This window comes from Mustela lutreola, chromosome 9 (assembly GCF_030435805.1).
Source record: "Mustela lutreola isolate mMusLut2 chromosome 9, mMusLut2.pri, whole genome shotgun sequence".
In the NCBI taxonomy this organism is placed as follows: Eukaryota; Metazoa; Chordata; class Mammalia; order Carnivora; family Mustelidae; genus Mustela; species Mustela lutreola.
The window spans coordinates 43,363,200-43,383,347 of NC_081298.1; the positions used below are offsets into that span (position 1 = coordinate 43,363,200).

Here is a 20,148-nt window from a genome sequence, read left to right on the forward strand (position 1 = left end):
AGGTCTTTAATCCATTGTGAGTTTATTTGTGTGTTTGGTGTAAGAAAGTGGTCTGTTTTTCATTCTTTTGCATGTAGTTGTTTTCCCAACACCCTTTGTTGAAGAGACTATCTTTTTCTCATTCAATAGTCTTTCTGGCTTTATTAAAGATTAGTTGGCCACATAATTGTGGGTTTATTTCTGGATTTTCTATTCTTTTCTATTGATTTATGTGTCTATTTTTTTTTTCTACTACAACTTTGTAATATAACTTGAAGTCTGGAATTATGATGCCTCCACAATGCTTTTCTTTTTAAAGATTTCTTTGGCTATTTGAGGTCTTTGTGGTTCCATACACATTTTCGGATTGTGTATTCTAGTTCTGTGAAAAATGCTGTTGGTATTCTGATAGGAATTGCATTAAATGTGCAGTTGCTTTGGGTAGTATAGATATGTTAACAATACTTGTTATTCTGATTCATGAGTGTGAAATGTCTTTCCATCTCTTTGTGTGGTCTTCAATTTCTTTCGTTGGTGTTTTATAGTTTTCAGAGGACAGGTCTTTCATCTCTTTGATTAATTTTATTCCTAGGTATTTTATTATTTTTGATGCAACTGTAAATGGGACTGTTTTCTCAATTTCTCTTTCTGCTGCTTCTCTTTACAGAAATGCAACAGATTTCTGTACATTGATTTTGGATCCTGACCTACTGAATTTGTTTATCAGTTCTAGCAGGTTTTTTTTTTTTTTTTTGGTGGCGTTTTTAAGGTTTTTCTCTATATAGTATCATGTCATCTGCAAATAATAAAACTTTTACTCTTTCCTTACTAATTTGGATGCCTTTTCTTTCTTTCTTTCTTTCTTTCTTTCTTTCTTTCTTTCTTTCTTTCTTTCTTTCTTTTTTTAAAAGATTTTATTTATTTATTTGACAGAGAGAAATCACAAGTAGATGGAGAGGCAGGCAGAGAGAGAGAGAGAGAGGGAAGCAGGCTCCCTGCTGAGCAGAGAGCCCGATGCGGGACTCGATCCCAGGACCCTGAGATCATGACCCGAGCTGAAGGCAGCGGCTTAACCCACTGAGCCACCCAGGCGCCCTGCCTTTTATTTCTTTTTGCTCTCTGACCACTGTGGCTAGGACTTCCAGTACTATGTTGAATAGAAATGGTCAGAGTCAATATCTTTGTCTTGTTCCTGACCTTAAACAAAGGGGGAAAACTTTCATTTTTTTCTCATTGAGTAGAAGTTCACTGTGGGTTTTTCATGTAAGGCTTTTTATTATTTTGAAGTATGTTCCCTCTTAAATTACTTTGTTGGGGGTTTTTATCATGATGTTTGTGATGACTTTTTTGGATGGTTGATCTGGGAAGTATAAACTGAGCTCTTCCATGTCCAGAACTTTCCCTTGGTGGGCCCCTTACTGCTAGCCTCATAGGCAGAGGCCTCCCAGGATGGGGGCTGATAGGTAGTTGGATAGCTCTGCCTTGCATCGTGGGATATAGCTGGCAAGTCCACTAGAGCCTCATATAAAGTACTTTCCCTTCAACTACATTTCCCTCAGTTATCACTTAACTTTTATTTATTTAAGTAATCTCTACACCCAACATGGGGCTCAAACTCACAACCCCAAGTTTGAGAGTCAGGTGCTCTTTCAACTGAGCCAGCCAAGTGCCCTGCTCCCCTAGTTATCACTTAACAGTAAAATTTTGGTTTTCATCTGGGATTCCTTGTCTTAGTTCTCAATTTCTTTAGAATTCAGATGGGGAAGAGAAATGCTGTTTATTGGATGTTCCCACTGACCCCATAGTCTTGTTAAAGTGTTTTCTGCTCATGCTTGATTTGGGCACCTGTGCACCTGCCTCCAGTTTAGCCTGTGTCTGACCCCCAATGCCTGAAGTGTATCCAGTTAGTTGTTTTTGCAGATTTTACTGCATGGGGAGAGGCCAATGTGGTTTAAACTGAGGTGTAAAGGAAGGGCAGAAACCTAGAGGCAGAAAGTTCAAGAACTGTTCAGGAGAGAAGTATAAAACCATTTGGTCTACAGGGCTCCTGCAGGCATATGATAGGAGATAGTCTGGAGAGATAAACAGGGATCATCGACTGATGGTATTTCTCTCCACCTCAATGTCATCAGCATCCTTGATTATCTTCCTTTGCTTGCTCTGTGTTGGACAGGAACAGGGATCCTCCTTGCCCTTGCCCTTGAGGCCTACTTTCCTCCACCCTACTACCTCTTGCAGGATTTTGTTTCCTTTTGTATCCCATCTTTTGAGAAGAGCTAACTTTACAGAGCATTTATCTGTGCCAGATATTTTCTGGGGATTATCTAATTTCATCCTACAGCAAAAGGTTTGGCACTTGTGTATGCTGTTCTCCGCACTTTGTGGTGGTGAAACGGAAACACCACGTGGATAGGCAGCTTGCCCAGGGTCCTACGGCTGGGATCAAAAGCTAGGCTGGAGTGAAGCTCCTAACTGCACTATAGCTTCCTCCCACTTCCCTTGCATTTTCTGCTCGTTTTCTACTGCCCTTCTTCATATAAATGTGTTCACGTCACCCTTCTCCTAAGAGACATTTTTCTCCATTGTCCTGTCTCCTCAGCCTTTCCTCCTGCTTCTCTCCCCCCCTTTCCAGCCAAACCTTGAGGGGTCTGCTTAAGGCCAGTGCTTCATCACCATCACTTCCACTTTGCTTGCAAAGGTGTAACACTCAATAATGGCTTTTGTCTCGATTCCCACTTCTGCAGTTGTTCTGAAGCTGCAGACTGTTCTAGCCATTCCTCTTCCTTCCCTTCCATCTTAGTCTGTCTTGAGATTGCAACGGAGATGTTGGCCGAGGTCCAGTCATCTGAAGGTTTGAGTGGATCTGGAGGATCTGCTTACAAGACGGCTCACTCATGTGGTCGTGGGCAGGAGGCTTTACCCCTCAGCACGTGGACCTATCCATAGGGCCACTAGGGTGTCTTCACAACATGGCAGGTGATCTCACCTAAAATGAGCAGTTCCAGGGAGAGCAGATAGGAAGCCACAATGCCTTTAGGCTGTGTGACCTTATTGACCACCACATGTATCTTTCTTGTGGCACTTGTAACAATTGGCATTATATATTAGATTTTTTTTAAAAGATTGTATTTATTTATTTGACAGAGAGAGAGAGAGATCACAAGTAGACAGAGAGGCAGGCAGAGAGGGAGAAGCAGGCTCTCTGCTAAGCCTAATGCGGGGCTCGATCCCAGGAGCCTGAGACCATGACCTGAGCTGAAGGCAGAGGCTTAACCCAACTGAGCAACCCAGGCACCCTTATATATTAGATACTTATGTGTATGTTTTTCTCTCCTAAGCTAAACTGCTTTTTGGACATATTTATTTATCTTTTCATCTTCTTTTTTTTATTGTGGTAAAAAATACATGACATGAAATTTACCATTTTAGCCATTTCTAAGTGTGCAGTTAGATGGCATTAAGTATGTTCACATTGTTCTGCAACCATCACCACCATTCATCTTTAGAACTTTTTATCTTATGGGGCGCCCGGGTGGCTCAGTCGATTAAGCATCTGACTTTTGGATTCAGCTCAGGTTGTGATCTCGTGGGTTGCAATCTCATGGGTTGTGGCATCAAGCATTGGGCTCTATTCTCAATGGGGAGTCTGCTTGAAGATTCTCTCCCTCTGCCCCTCCCCCTCTTGCAGACACACACACTCTCTTATACTGAAACTGTGTGCCCATTAAATAGGAATTCTCCATTTTTTCCCCTCCTTTCAGCTCCTGGCAACCATTGTTCTTTTTTCTGTTTCTGTGGATTTGACTATTCTAGGTACTTATTATAAGTGGAATCATACACTATTTGTCTTTTGTGTCTAGCTGATTTCACTTAGCATAGTCTTCAAGTCTTCAAGTTTCTTCCAAGTTGTAGCATGTGTAGGAATTTCAGTCCTTTCTAAGACTGAATAATTCTCCACTGTGTGTCTATCACATTTTTGAAAAGTTATGTGTTTTTATTATTTTTTCTTATTTCAAAGAAGTTAATTCCAGGATAGACAACATACAGTGTTATATTAGTTTCAGGTGTACAATATAGTAATTCAACAATTCTGTGTATCACCCAGTATTCACAACAAGTATACTTGTTAGTCCCCATCACCCATTTCCCCCACCTACCTCCCCTCTGGTAACCAACAGTTGTTCTCTATAGTTAAGAGTCTGTTTTTTGATTTATCTCTATTTTTTCCTTTGCTCATTTTATATCGTATTTTGTTTATCCATTCATTCATCGATGGACACTTGAGTTGTTTCCATCTCTCAGCTGTTGTGAAGAATGTTGCTATGAACATGAATGTACTAATATCTGTACAAGTGCCTGCTTTCACTTATTTTGGGTATGTACCCAGAAATGGAACTGCTGGGTCATATAATAATTCTAGTGTTAATTTTCAGAGGAAGCGCCATTCTGTTTCCCATAGTGCTGCGCCATTCTCCATTCCCACCAGCAGTGCACGAGGGTTCGGATCTCTCCACATCCTTGCCAGCACCCACTTTCCATCTGTGTGTATTCTTAACAGTGCCAGCCAGGGCTTTCCGTAGTCAATGCTCAGCAAATATGTTGAGGGGATGGAGATGGTAACAAACCTGAGGATCCTTGAATACTCAAGTTATCCAAATTCTTGAAGAACTTTTGATGAAATTTAGTGTGGAAAAGATCTCGGGAATACTGGAACATTTCCTCAGAACACCTGACCTCTAGAAAGGGGTCGTCCTTATGACAATGATGATGGTGAGTTGTGGGGAGCCCTTCCTGCCTGAACTGAACTGCTTCTCCTTCTTCAGTGCTGGCTGATTGTTGCCAGATAAAGATGTGGGTCCAAGCTTATGGAACCTTCCATGAATAAGAAAAGTCACAAATCTGGTTCTTAAAATGTGAAATCTCTCTTTTCGTGTGTCAGTAGCTAGGAAGATTACATTGTTGGTCCCAGTTTTTCTCTTCTCCCTGCCTCTTGCCCAGTCTTGTCCCCTTCATGGTAGAGCGTGCCTCCTTAACCTTTGACTTTGCACCTGGCTCTGAGAGTTGCTTTTTGCTGCTGGTCTATGGGCAGGAGTGGCACTGAATCAGGTCCAAGCCTGGGCCTTTCTGCTCACTACCCTTTTACTTCTGCCATTACCACAGGAGGGACATGCCTCCCTGGCCTACTGGTTGCAGACAGAAGGTGAGAGACACATATATCAAGAACAGCAGCCTACTCCATCTCAGCGCAGAACAGCAGACCCCAGCCACCCAAAAGACACGTGAGAAATAATTATTTAATGTTAGTTACATGCTGCTAAAATTTTGAGGTTGCTTGTTTTGCCACATAATATAGCAAGAGTTAAGTGATATAAGAATGAATTAAAAAGTTAAAATTATGCATCACAGTGCAATAGTAGCGACTGACAGATATAAGAACTAAAAAAAAAAAAAAAAGGAACCAGTATTCCAGGTTTGGCTTGTGCCCTCTGCTTTAGACAGAACTCATGCAGATCTGTCCATGCCTCTTTTTGTTTTAAAGTCAGGTTTGTTGAGGTATAATTTACATACCTAAATGCATCCCTTTTAGTATACAGTTCTGGATTCTGACAAATACATACAATTGTGTAACCACCAGCACAATCAGGAAAAGTTCCATCACTGTCCCCCACTCTTACCAAAAAGAAATTCTTTGTGTTCCTTTCTAGACAAACTCAATTTCTTCCCCTAATTCACTGGTCATTTTTTTTTTTTCTTTTTGCAGTTCTGCCATTTTTAGAATGCTGTATGAATCGAATCATATGTCATCATTTGAATCTGGTTTCTTTCTTTCGGCATAATGCATCTGAGGTTCATCTGCATTGTGGAGTGAATCGAGAGCTTGTTTCTTTTTGTTGCCAAGTAGTATTCCATTCTGTAATTATGCCGTTTTGCTTATCTGATCTTCTGTTGATGAACAGAAGATGAAGGACATAAGCAAAGATTTGGATTGTCTCCTAGTGTTTTGCTTTAATGGACGATGCTTCTGGGAACACTCATGTCCTACCTTTCTTTTCCTTTCATTTCTCTTGCATAAGTACTCAAGAGAAGTACCTACGGGTTGTGTGCTGAGTGTGTGTTTGACTTTTACCACTCTAGCCAGCAGTCTTCCACAGCAGCAGCATTTTGCACTCCCACCAACCCTGCATGGGAGCTCCAGTTGCTCCACAGCTTTGCCAACTCTTGCCATTGTCAGCCTTTCCAATATTCATGATTTTCATGGGGCGGGGGAGACGTATCTCACTGTAGTTTTAATTTGCTTGTCCTTAGGGGCTCATGATGTTGAGTACCTTTCCAAGTATACTGGCCATTCATACTGGAATTCCTTTAATGGTAGAAATGCTTATAAAAGATAGGAACTCATGAAGGGGACAAATATGGGCTTGGAATCGTGTTCTCCTCTGACATGCTGAGGCAGGAGTGGCAGCTTAGTTGGAGATCTATCTGAATAATTCAGAAGGAACAACTCTGCTCTGAGGAAAAGCATATATGGGTGATGGGTGGTGATGCGGGCTCAATTCACTGTTGGTGCCTCACAGCAATCTTACTGAGTATTCACTCACCTCTTTGTTTAAAATTCTCTGTGCAGATATTCATACCAGGTGGTCTCAGGGTAAAGTCTTGGTTTTGGGAGCTGCTGGGTTTTGTTTAACTGCTCCATGTTGAGCAGTTAAAATGTTGCTTATCTATCATGTACCAAAGATAATATACCAAATCTTTTTTTTTTTTTTTTAATTTTCTGCATTCCTTCCTGAGAGAACAAAGCTAAAAACAGCTCCATTTAATGTAGCTTCACTTGCATATAAGAGCAGCATGGTTATGAGAAGGCATAGTCACTCACTTGATGGAGCTCCCAATGGCCAAACCTGGGACAGTTTGAGCAAGAAAATACCCAATGATAATAATAGATTATGACCCACAGAATAAAATAAATATTCACAAGTCCCTACTGAGATAAAGACATATTTGAACAAATAAAGAAATGGGGGAGAAGGGGCAGCTCTTCTTTTTATATTTAAATTAACATATAATGTCATATTTGTTATTACATATAATGTAATAACACATTAATTACATATAATGTAATTATATATGTATTTTATATATGTATATTATTAATTACATATAATGTAATATTTGATTCATGAATCACAGACCTGATTCATCAGTCTTACACCCATCACTCCACTATAGCACATACCCTCCCCAATGTCCATCACCCAGATAACCCATCCCCCCACCCCCCTCCCCTCCAGCAACCTGCAGTTTGTTTCCTGAGACTAAGAGTTTCTTACGGTTTGTCTCCTTCTCTGGTTTCATCTTGTTTCATTTTTCCCTCTCTTCCCCTGTGATCTTTTGTCTTGTTTCTCAAATTCCTCATATCAGTGAGATCATATGATAATTGTCTTTCTCTGGCTGACTTATTTCACTTAGCATAAAACCCTCTAGTTCTATCCACGTCATTACAAATGGCAAGATTTTGGGTTTTTTGATGGCTACCTAGCATTCCTTTAAAAAAAAAAAAAGATTTTATTTATCTATTTGACAGAGAGAGACACCTCAAGAGAGGGAACACAAGCAGGGGGAATGAGAGAGGGAGAATCTGGCTTCATGCTGAGTGGGGAGCCTGATGTGGGGCTTGATCACAGGGCCCTGGGATTATGACCTGAGCTGAAGGCAGATGCTTAACGACTGAGCCATCCAGGCGCCCTGCATACTATTCCATTATATACATATACCACATCTTCTTTATCCATTTTTCTGTCGATGGACATCTAAACTCTTTCCATAGTTTGGCTACTGTGTACATTGCTGCTATAAACATTTGCATGCACATGAAGGGCAGCTCTTCTTAAGCAAAATCCCAGTCGTTAAATCTAAAGGGAGTGATGGGGGTGGAAAATGGCCATTTGGTACATTTCACACTGACAGACCTCTCTGATGGATGCAAAGAGAGGGCTGAAGTATGATATGAAACAGAATATTGGCAAAGTCTCATATCTCCTTATGTTACTAATTACAGAAAGAAAAATAGTAATTGCAGTGGATGAAACTGGTAGACACCACTTTGACCAAGTGACCAAGGTCAACCTCACCAGTCATGAGACACATTGATACCATGTAGCCTCTGATATGATGCACTGAGAAGGACATAAGGTCATTTTTGTAGTACTTTGGCCCAAAATGCACAACCTCAACCTAATCATGAAAAAAAAAAACACCCCAAAAACCAGAAAAACAGACTGCCCCCAAGAGGGACATTTTACAGAGGAACTTAGCCAGTATTCAAAAGTATCAAGATCATGATAGGCAAAGACTGAAGAACTCCCAGACTGGAGAGCACTAGGGAGACATAAAAACTAAATTCAGTGCAGAAGGTGGATTCAAGACTAGAAAAGGGACATTTGTGGGACAATTGGCAAAATTTGATTATGGTCTATAGATTAGTTAATAGTATTGTACCCATATTTCTTTCCTGGTATAGATCATTGTGCTATGCCATGTAAAATATTAACCTTTGGGGAAGTGGGGTGCAGGTGATACAGGAACTTGGGTGTTTTTATAACCTTTTTGTAAATCTGACATTATTTAAAAATTAAAGGAAAATATATATGTATTCTAGAGTCATTCTACCTCTTTTTAAACCTGGCTACCCTACTTATTAGCTGTATGACTTTGGGTAAATCACTTCATTTCTCCTTGTCTCAGTTTCCCCATCTGTAAAATGGGAATAAAAAGAGTACCTTCCTCAGAGGATTGTAATGAAGCTTAAAAGTGATAATACATGTGTAATGCCTACAACAGTGCCTTGGCTCAGAGGGAGGGCTATGTTATTATATGCAATGATCGTTTGAGGCTAGCAGCATTCTCTGTTGATCTTAGGGATATTGCTCCCTCCATCCCCTGATTTCTCACTGTGCCTCTGAAGCTTTCTGATGCCAGTCCTGGTACTGATTCTTTCTCCAACCAGCCATTTTTCTCTAAAAACATTTCCCCTTCTACCAGTGGCTATGTAATGCCAAATCTAGCATTAGGATCTATCTGTGCCTTAAGGATTTAAACACCTTCAAAGGAATCAGAATAACTGCTCTGAATTAGGATTGTTATGGGGAGAGGCCTGCATTGGAAAGAAAGAACTCATATCACCAAAAAAACCCTCTGGGGCTACTTTCTTTTATTCCCAACACAGGGTCCAGACTTTTCTGGGCCTGTGAGACCAACAGCCCTGAATGGTTTGAGGGGGTAGTATGCCCCCTCAATTGTGAGGATATGCCTCACAATTACCTATCTGAGGTCTCACCCCATGTCACATTTTAGTATCTGTTTGGCCAATAAGACTGCAGCACACACACTAGCCTCATTCCCTGCTTGGGCCTTACCTTTGATGTCACAATCTGACTTGTGGATATTAATCTGGCCACAGCTGCTCACAAACCAGACGGCAAGGTCAAGAGGACCAGCACAGTAAGATGTGGAAGAGAATTGACCATCAGCCCAAGATCAAAGCAGTGGCTGGGCCTCAGGCAGGCCAGTTCAAAGAACTGGGTGCAGCGCGGGAACCTGCCATGCCACACCCTCTGGAGCTGTCAGAATTCCAGAGCTTCCCTGTGTTTGAGGACATTAGCCATCACATCAAAGAGGTGGGGGCCCAACTGGTAAAGAAAGTCAATGCCATCTTTCAGCTGGACATCACCAAAGATGGGAAGACCATTCTGCAGTGGACCATTGATCTGAAGAATGGTTCTGGGGACATGTATCCAGGATCCGCCAGGCTCCCAGCTGACACTGTCTTCACAATCCCGGAACCTGTCTTTATGGAGTTGGTTTTGGGCAAAGTGAACCCTCAGAAAGCTTTCCTTGCTGGCAAGTTCAAAGTGAGTGGCAAAGTTCTGCTTGGCCAGAGGCTCGAGAGAGTTTTCAAAGACTGGGCTAAATTTTAAGCATGTAAAATACCAAAGAAATGATCAGAACTTCTCTCCGGTTATAATGTTGAGCGGAAATCATGCTTAAACTGAAGATTAAAACAAAAAATATCCAATATTTTTACTCAAATTCTTCCTGTTCAAGTTTGATTAATTTTCCTGCTGATGAGTTAATTTTCAGTGAGGGTTCTAGAGCAGTAAAGAGTGTTGGAGTGTCTCACCTAAAATCTTTGTCTTTTTCTTTCTTTAGGTTCATGTATGCTGTACTATGTTAGGTTGAAAGCCACACATAGAGAAATGGGTGGTTTTTACACTTGGATTTAAATGCTTTCATGATTGAGTTCCTGAGAATTTTGTTTGTTTGTGCTTTGGGGAAAGAAGTGCCCACCATCATTGTGTTGGTTTGCATTTCAGTTGGTAACCTAGTTCTTTGAGATTTTAAATTTGCAGAACTTAGAGGGGTTGAGCTCTTGGTGTATCATGACTTTGGATAGATATAATTCCAAGAGAATCCAGGGGTTTAGAAGAGGTTCTAGGCTACTGAATCTTAAACTAGAGCATGCATCACACCACCTGCAAGACTGGTAAAAGCCCAGATTGCTGGGCCCCACATCAGGGTTTCAGTGCTATAGGTCTGGGCGGGGGAGAATGTGCATTTCTAACAAGTTCCCAGGTGATGTTGATGGGAACACCCCTGGAGAACCCCTGCTCTAGTTCATGCTCCAGCTTTCAGAATTGGTAAAAACTATTCTGTTCTAGACCAGTGAGGTATTGCCATTATTTAAATGAGATGTTTCCACGACTTAAAGAATCTCCTGGAATCTCCCCCATCCTGTGTGCCATTTCTGAAGTGTCAGGAGCTTGTTTACTGAGCATTTTACAAAACCAAAGGTTATGTCGGGAGACTTTCCCTTCTGGGAGCCCTGTTCATACGTTGGAGGACTAGGAATAGAGCCAGCTGTAGCCTGATACAGGGGCTACTCACTCTATGGGTGAGTGTGTGTAACGCTGGTTTCCCTGTGATCTGTGTAGACCTTTACCTTGTATACCTTTGTACTCTGAAGCCCACATGGAAGGTTCCTGAAAACAGCCATGCCCCAAACGCATGCCTACCAAATTGTCCAACTGTTCCATCCTGGGTGTTTCCCTAGGAGGGAAGAAAGCATATGTACAAGTACAAAAATGTGTATGTGAGTGTTCACAGCAGTTATATTTGTGATAGTTCCAGACTGTAAATAAGCCAAATGCCCATCAGTAGGTGAATGGTTCATCTGTCGTACTCTGGAACACTACTCGGCAAAAAAGAAAAAAAAAAAAAGGATGAATTATTGATGTACATACAATGACATGGACCAATGTCAGATTATGCTGAGTGGCAGAAACCAGAGAAAACCAAGTACAGAGTATGCGGTTCTATTTATGTACTAGGAAATGCACACTGGGGGGATAGAAGGAGGAGCAGTGGTTGCCAAGAGTCAGGGATGGGAGGGAAGAGGGTTGGGAGGGCAGATTATTAATGGCTATGAGGAAGCTTGGGGGTGATGGGTAGATTTATTATCTTGATTGTGCCGATGGCTTCACAGGTGTATATATGGGAAAGACATCGCGTTGTATACTTTATATACCCATGGGCAGCTTTTTCTATGTTAGTACAAACTCAGTAATTCTGGAAATCTGCCACCCTCAACTAAAGTGGAGGCTTTATAAAGAGGATTTAAAGCTCTACTTGTCTCTCGGCACCAGTCCTCTGACCTCATCACGTGCCCACCTGTCCCAGCCGTTACTGATTTAGATGGCTCTGCGAAGGCCTTCCTAAGGTCCCCCTGTCAGAAAAAGGCAGAATGAGGGCTTTTTGCTAATAAAATATCTCAGTGTGAAACAAAGAGGCCTTTTGTTTAGTTCATGTTCACCTCTGAGGGAAGAGACCGAGAGCCTCTTACTGAGGGTTTGTGAGTACGGACGCGGAGCGCTCCCTGGTTTCTTTCCTCTCCTGGTTCTTAGGTAGGTGATATGTGTGGTGCTCCTGCCAATGGCCCTGCCCAGCCAAGCGGTGGGCATCTCAGAGGCTTCAGACTGATTCTGAGTACTGTTGTGAGCACTTAACCTTGCCTGGTTTAGGGACCTCCATTAGAGCCATATTTGTAAATGTCAGGCATAGCTGGGCAGGTGTTTGGGATGCTTTGTTTAGGGAAATGGCTTGCCCAAGCTTGTTCCCTGAGTTGGCCCTAGCTTCGGGGGATTGGCCCGGAGATGGGAGTTGCTCAGAGATGGTTGGATGTGGAGAAGGGTATGAGGCAGGGAAGGGTTGCAGAGGGTCACGTCTAGGCTACCATCTGACCGAAGGGAGGCCCATCCCATAGACGGTCAGTGACTTATGACCAGCTTTGATTTGGAACAAAACACGACCCATGCCAATGAGAACCCTTTCTCAGGAATTTGGAACTGGGAAGCAGAGGGACTGAGCTACAAGTGAGCAGTGAGACAGGCTGGGATGTGGTGAGTGTGGGGTGGGTGAGGGAGGTGCTGTGGAGGGTGGGCAGAAGCAGAAGTGGTAGAAGTTGGTAGAAGATGGAAGAGCCTTGAATAAGGAGAGGGATCTTGCTCACATCTGAGAGAAGACTCTTGACCTTGGGAAACAACACCAACATCCCTTTCAAAAGGAACAGAATCACTCAGTGCTGGGATGCCCTATGGAACAGCTGGGAGGACTCAGATTTTGAAATCAGAAATGTGGTTTTGAGCCCCAGGTTATAAGCACAGAGAATTACTGAGCCACTCTGCACCTCAGCGGCCTTACCCAGAAATGAGGCCAGTGGCCCTTATGACATCAGGTTGTTGGGGAGCTCCTCATAGGTCATGCCCAGTGTCGTGGAGTCACTGGCCCATGTGAGTTTTCCATGCGTATGAATGCGTTCCTTTTCTCTTCTGGATGAGAGGGAAGAGGACAGCTTTCCCTGGCTCCCTCCTGCCTTCCAAGAAGGTCCACACATGGGGCTTTTGTGCTCTGCTCTGGGGACCTTCTTTCTGCCTTTTCATTTACACTCAGTTGATGCCCTAGAAGGTCACATCTGACTCGAAGTACACATGTGCATGTTGCTTGGTTTGTACAAATTTGGCCAGGACGGTGTTTGAAGTTATTTTATGTAAAAATTGGATGCTTTGGTCACACTAAGCCTGTACTCCTGCCAGGCAACAGCTCAGGAAACAGGGAATGGGGGTCGGTATGGGCTTCACTCTCTATGCTGCCTCTTTGACTCTCACACCACATTTGGTGACTCTCTCTCCTGGAGCCTGAGCTGTTGCTTCCTTCAGCTGCGCCTGTTTGACTGCAGCTGCTGCTAGTGTATGCCTTCATGACTGCAGCTCCCCCTGCCTCACCCCCCATACATGGCCTTACTCGTCCCCCTAATGGAAATACCCTGTGTTCATTTTCTTTTGCTGTGTGACAGAGTACCACAGCTGAGCAGCTTAAAACAACACCCATTCATGATCTCACAGCTTCTGCAGGTCAGAAGTCTGGGTGGGCTCAGCTGGGTCCTCTGCTCCAGTCTTATCTCACAAGGGCCAAAATCAAGGTGTAGGCCAAGCTGGGATCTCACCTGGGGACCTGGGGGAAGAACTGCATCCAAGCTCATCTGGTGGAGGCCTTATTCAGTTTTGTGTGGTTGTAGGACCGAGGCCCACGTTTCCTTGTTGGTTTTCAGTCAAGGATGCTCTCTCAGCTCCCAAAGGTCACTCACATTCCTCGTCACATGGCTTCTCCGTCTGCAAAGCCATCGGTGATGTGTGCAGTCCTTCTTAGGCTTCACGCCTCTCGGAATTCTACTGCCTTCATTTTCTGCCTCCTTTTAGAGGATTTGAGGGGTTGTGTTGGGCCCACCCAGATAATCCAGGATAATCTCCCAGATATGTACACATCCCCCTAATGTACATGTCCTACCTTCCACATTTTTGTTTTTGCAAGAATGGTAGCTGACTATAGATGCTGTTCCCCGCCTTGCATTTTGAAAGGTTACAGAAAGATCTCTTCTTCCGAGAGTGCCCTCCTGCGGGGTTAGAGGTTTGACGTCACTTACCCCACTGAAACTCTTCACATTTCCCCATGTTCTTTAGGAAAAAGCTCACAATGGGCAGCTTTACTGGTGAAGGTTGCAAAATGGACCCCTCTCCACTGGAAGTGGGATTTACTTACCCTCGTCGTTGAAGAATTCCTGCCAATCCTCTGTGTGCCAAGGACTAGAGGCTGTCCTTGCCCGTGGTTTTTCCCGATCCCCCCATCCTTCTGGCCTCCTGTCTGCTCAAGGGCACCCAGAGAATACCAGGTGTGATGGGCTCCTGAGAGGGGATGCTGAAGACCTTGCTGGACCTTTCCTTTTAGGACCAAAAGGGTTGTCTGATCTGAGAGAGGGATCCCTAGCTTTCTAAAGTAGAGATCAGCAGAGCTACAGAATCAGGCACTTCTGCCATAGGTAGAGATTGGGGTGGAAGAGAGTAGGACCTAGGGCAGTCCTAGGTCCACGAAGGGGAATCCTGAATATCCCCATAGCTGGGACTATTTCATCCATTTGCCTGAAGCCCAAGAAGAGACAAAATCTATTCTGATGTGGGATTTTTACTACTTTTCTATTAGAGACTCAGGAATATCTCTCCTGGGAGACTGTCTCTCCTCTCTTTATGTGGTTGTTCATGAAACCCCACACTTGGCCAGTTTTTCTGTCTTCCTGCCTAGGGGTGGGAGGGAGGGAAACCAGCCCCCAGTGACCACCATGGGACACCTAGTGCTGAAATGAGGAACTCCTTCCAGGGGACAGCTCAGAGGTGTGGGTGTGAGCTCATATACTGGGCATCCTCAGAAAGTGGCTCTTCATCTTCTGTGCGCAGCCTGCTTTATACTCCTCAGGGATTTGCATCTCTCTGATTTGGCAGGTAGTACGAGGGAAGTGTTGAGTGCAAGGCCCGTGAGCCGCGACTTAAGATAGTCTTGTATTGAAAGGCTGTCATTTCATTGACTGAACAGCTCATTCATTCAGCACAATTTTATGGTGCGTCTGCGATGAGAGGGCTCCATGCTCAGCACTGAGATGCAGTGGGGGGGATGAAGGGCTTCCTCTCCATCCAAGCAGACAACACCACACTGGAAAACAATCCTCAGGGCTGGAATCTGGAGCTCAGAGAGGCTGAAAGAACGCTGAGGATGGGCTAGTGGAAGGAGTTTTGTCAGGGCTTGGGCTAAAAGAGCTTCCCGGGGGGTTGCTACCTCTTCAGCTCTGAAAAAGCTTGGTTGTGTACCAGGCCTAGATGGGATGGAGCAAATGGCTTGTGACCCCCATGGAGGTTTCGTTTCTCTGATCACTCATGCTGGGGTGCAGACAAGACTACTTCTGGGACCTGGAGCAACAGTTAGGGCCCCCATTGTTTTGCCGCTGATTTCCTCACTCCCCAGAGGGCAAATGGCAGTCTCGGCTCCCAAAGTTAGGTCTGTTCACCTGTGTTTAGGCGTGAGATCCAGGAAAGCATCAGCAACGAGGGCAAGGTTTCTGTTCTGGGGAGCTTAAATAAGGGCAGATTTTGGATTTTTAGCAATGAGCTGCCAGATTTCATTTGTTCGTAGACGGACTAATTCATTAATCTCATAAATATTTGTTGAGCATTTATCATGTGTTAGACACTAATGATGTTAAGCTGGTAACACACCCATTGTTTCTGAGACCAGGATTCGTTCCTATTGGTCGGACCCTGTGCTCTGGGTTCGTCGTCCTCCTCCTCTTCCTCTTCCTCTTTCTCTTCTTCTTCTTGATTTATTTATTTTACAGAGACAGAGAGACAGAGACAGACAGACAGCATGAATGAGAGGAGCAGAGGGAGAGAGAGGGAATCTCAAGCAGATTCCACGAAGAATACAGATCTCAACATGGGGCTCCATGTGGGGCTCGACTCAGGGCTCTATCTCATGGCCCTGAGCCGATGCCAAGAGTCAGATGCCTAACTAACTGGGCCACGTGGGCATCCTGATGGGTTTCTTCTTTACTGTACTTGTTACTAAACACTGGAAATCACTGCTGGTTCTAGGAGCTAGAGGGGGCACAGTGGCAACCCGAGGTTCCTCTTCTCCCACGCTTTCATTTTTCAGATGGGGGACATATGAGGGTGGTGGGGAGACAAACAATAACCATAAATGAATAACCAAGCAAAATGATTTCAGAAAGTGAGTACAGTTGACCTTTGATCAACACAGGTTTGAATTGCATGGGTCCACTTACATGTGGATTATTTATTTTTTTTTGGATAAATGCAGTACAGTACTTATGAATGTATTTTTAAAAATTTCTTTTCAGTGTAACAGTATTCATTGTTTTTGCACCACACCCAGTGCTCCATGCAATCCGTGCCCTCTCTGATACCCACCACCTGGTTGTATTTTCTTTTCTTAAGATTTTCTTAATAACATTTTCTTTTCTCTAGCTTATTTTATTGTAAGAATAAGGATATAATACATACAATCTACAAAATTTGTGTTCATTAACTGTTTATGTTATTTGGAAGGCTTCCGGTCAGCAGAAGGTTAGTAGTAGTTAAGTTTTGGGGGAGTGAAAAGTTATATGTAGATTTTTGACTACATGAAGGGGGAGTCAGTGCCCCCAACCCCCATGTTGTTGAAGGGTCAACTATAAAACCAAAAGGGAAAAAGTGGGTAATGTGGCCAAGGGGATCTGGATGGCCAGAGAAGTTCTGAGAAGGGACTGCCTGAATTTGATGGTTTGGAAGCAGACCACAGGGCAAAGGTTCGAGTGGCAGCAGCTTACCTGGGAGGTAGCCCCGGAAAACACCTATCAGGGACTGGGCAGGAAGGCAGAAGACTCCTGTTTGTAAGGGGACCCATGGGGATGTTCAGGGAGATGCAGTAGTTATCCCACCAAAGAGAGGCTATGGTGGAGAGCTCCAACCTTTGATGGAGAGCTGCTCCTGGACCAGGGGCAGAGTGAGCTCCAGGCACTCACAAAAGCTCTCAGGCAGTTGGAAGTCAGCCGGACTAATAGCGAGACCCAAACACATAGCAGGTGATGAATCTGGCCACCCGAGTGGGCTCTGATCTCTTGGGAGTAAGAGGCTGGACTCTGGGACCAGACTGCCTGGGGCTGGGTCTCGTCCCAGCCACTTCCTAACTATGGGAACTCAGGCATGTTCATTTATTTTTTAAAATACACTTTTTGATGGAGGAAAGCCTATAAGCCCTAGGTGTGCAGCTCAACAAATGTTCCCAAGTGGAACAAACCCCTGTAACCAGCACCTGGCTTGGGAAATAGGACACACCCAGCGCCCAGGAACCCCTCCTCATGCCATGCCCTCCCCCCTCAAGGATAAGCCACTATTCTGACTTTTTACTTTTTTATATATACATTATATATATAAAAATAATATTTTATATTATTTATGACTTTAATATAATAAATTTTCGTGTTGCCTATTTTTGTGCTTCTATAAATGGCTTCTTCCACTCTGCATTCTGTGTCTGAGACTCCTGCGTATTTTCCTGTGTAGTTATGGTTTCATTTTACCATTGAACAGTGTTTCATTGTATTTGGATTGTTTCCATTTGGGAGCTATTTCCAACAGTGCTGCTGTGAGCCTTCTTGTAGATTTGTGTGACGGGAAGTCTCTGTCACTTTGGTGACAGCCACAGCAGAGCATCTTGCACACAGTAGGTGCTTTCTGAAGGTCTGCGGCATGAATCCGGGGACAGCACAAGTCCAGAGGTACAGAAACAGCGCATGCTGGGGTTGCATGTGTGAGGGAACTTGAGGGGCAGAGTTGAGACCGTTCCAGTGTGATTCACACGGTGTCTGACCTGCTCCGTGGACTTTGGACCCCACTTGCTTTGTTTCAGAGGGAAACTTACAGCTGGAAGGAATTCTGCCCAGTGTCCGTGCTGGCCCAAGAAGTACCCACAAACAGCTGTTGAAGATCCTCTTTTTCACTTTTCTTTAGGGGAAAAAAAATTCTTCCAGACCTGTGTCTTGGCTAATCACAAGAAACATCTGTGACCTCCTAAAAATATCTGCTTTGTACCATTTTGTGGAGTGCAATATTTATATAGCCCAGCAGTATAATTAAGTTGATGTTTAGTCAACTCTTGAAAACAGCTGGGGGCTCCTGAAGCCCAGGACAAGATTTGCAGGCGACCCGTGAAACTGGGGGGGAGGGAGGTCCCTGGGGATGCTCCCACGGCTTTGGTGGGGGAGGAACCTGGGGTGGCCCTGGAGATGGGGGCAAGGAGAGGAGTTGCAGAAAATACCACGGTGGAGGGCTGCTCAGCCCCCTGAGGCAGTTGAATAATGCTTATTTCCATGTCTCTGTCTGGCAGCCTCTGGAACATTTCCTGCTGAGGAAGGTTTTCCCTTGAAGAACAAATCAGCAAGTGCTTCATCCCAAAGTACCTTTTTTCTTGTTGTTGTTTTGTTGCTTGAGTAGATTAAGTGGGGGTACTGGTAGATTTTTCTGGAAATATTCATGCTTTTTTCCAGGAAGCCACATATATTAATCAGGATTTTAGCCAATAAGAGGGTAGAGCTTTGTGTGCTCTCTCTCCCCCCTCACTGATAAAGAAGAAAACGTGGCTGAAGAAAGTTTTTAGACAAAGGAATCTCCCAGCTTTTCTAGTCTGTTTGATTCCTTGGAGGGTTACCAAGCAGGACTGGAATCTGTTATGGGCAAGCAATCTCAAAAGCCTTGAGGATACCATTCAAACATGGGTGTCTTTAGAAGTGCCTTCAAAGCACAAACTGTTTTGGGACGTGGGATTCAGAAGGGCCTGTAGGGGAGTTTGATGAGAAGTCTGGAGTTAGGAAGACAGTCTAGGGATTGCACCTCACCCTTTGGAATTCTGCTCTTTGCAGGAGGAGAAGGGACAGCCTGTTGATGTTCCCAACCCCTAAGCATGCATCCATTCATTCAGTGATCATCTACTGTGTAATGAGTCTACTCAGCCTGTACTGAGTGTAAAGGATGCTGTGGTGAGCACTGCATGAACACCTCCTGTCCTCAGGGAACTTCCAGTATAGCCTCTGGCTACACATTGTGGTGGTGTGGTCTCATAAAGAAAAGCTGAGTGCATTCTCATGGCCTGAATAGGGGTCAGGGCAGGTTTCCTGAGGAATGAGATCAGAGGAGTGATTAGGAGGTAATTGAGATGGGGCAGAGATGAGGCCATTCCAGGCAGAGGAAATAACCTGTGCAAATGCCCTGTGGCTGGCAGTGCTGGATGAGTTCCAGGAGCAGAAGACCAGGCCTATGGGGCCAGAGCATGGTGGTCAATGATAGATATTGTGGAAAGGCTAGTCAGGCACAGGAGCTAGCCAGAGCATGGACTTCTAGCCTGGGGACAGGACTTTGCTTGTCCTCCTCACATAATCTGAGTCTGAGAACTGCCTACCCATGCTGGCTGGACCTGTCTAATGGAAGAGTGTGTTTAGGTGAGGGATGACACTTTCCAAATTGGGTCCAAAGACTCATAAAGCTGGGATTTCCAGAGGATTTAGTTTCTTCCTCTGTCTTAAGAGCTGTGACTGCAGACTCCTCAAGGCTCTATTGGTGATCCTCATGCTGGAGGTGGTTCTGTGACATCATTGTAGGGACAGTGACCAAAGACATAAATATAGGACTGCTCATGAAACAGAGGGTTTTCTACCATTGTCTTTCCAGGCTATAGCCTAACGGGTCAGTAAATAGATTCAAGAGGAGAAACAGCTGAGGGAAGAAGGAAGACTACCCACTTGTATTCCCAATGGCACCATCTTTTCTCCTAAGTCTAAAGGAATATGAGTATGTGGCCAGGCAATGGTGTGCAGTGGGCAGGCTGGGGACATGGGGCAGTGGGTGGCCATTGGAGGCTCAGAGAATGCTGAGGATTCCTGGTTCTATGGCCAACCAGATGTGTGATGCCATCCTCTCTTCTCCAGTGGGTCCGTTTCTCTTCAAGTCCACCATAGGAGAGACAACCCCAGTGGATCCCCATTTGCCTAGATATTTATCATTCTCAAAAAAAAAAAAGTCAACATTTGAAAGTTAACTGGGAAAGGGAGGTCCTCTCGGTGGTAAAGCTGAGGTGACGTCTTGGGTACATTTGTATTGGTGCCAGGCACTGCATTAAGTGCTCAATATGTTATCACCTTAATTTCTTATCACCTCCACTTGGAGAGGTCCTGAAATTATT

General features: G+C 44.2%; 1 protein-coding gene across 2 annotated transcripts in view; it reads left to right on the forward strand.

Moving 5' to 3' along the window:
- The window catches only part of SCP2D1 (SCP2 sterol binding domain containing 1), a 102,226-nt gene that overhangs the window by 29,921 nt on the left and 52,157 nt on the right, over positions 1-20,148 (forward strand). The window contains exons 3-4 of one of the 2 annotated variants that reach the window (XM_059134148.1): positions 5,140-5,258; positions 9,440-10,158. In XM_059134148.1, coding sequence (XP_058990131.1) covers positions 9,486-9,956 — 471 coding nt within the window. In that variant the 5' untranslated portion in view covers positions 5,140-5,258; positions 9,440-9,485 and the 3' untranslated portion in view covers positions 9,957-10,158. Of the gene's footprint in view, positions 1-5,139; positions 5,259-9,439; positions 10,159-20,148 lie in introns of those variants that run through there. The other variant, XR_009344701.1, reaches the window with a different exon arrangement.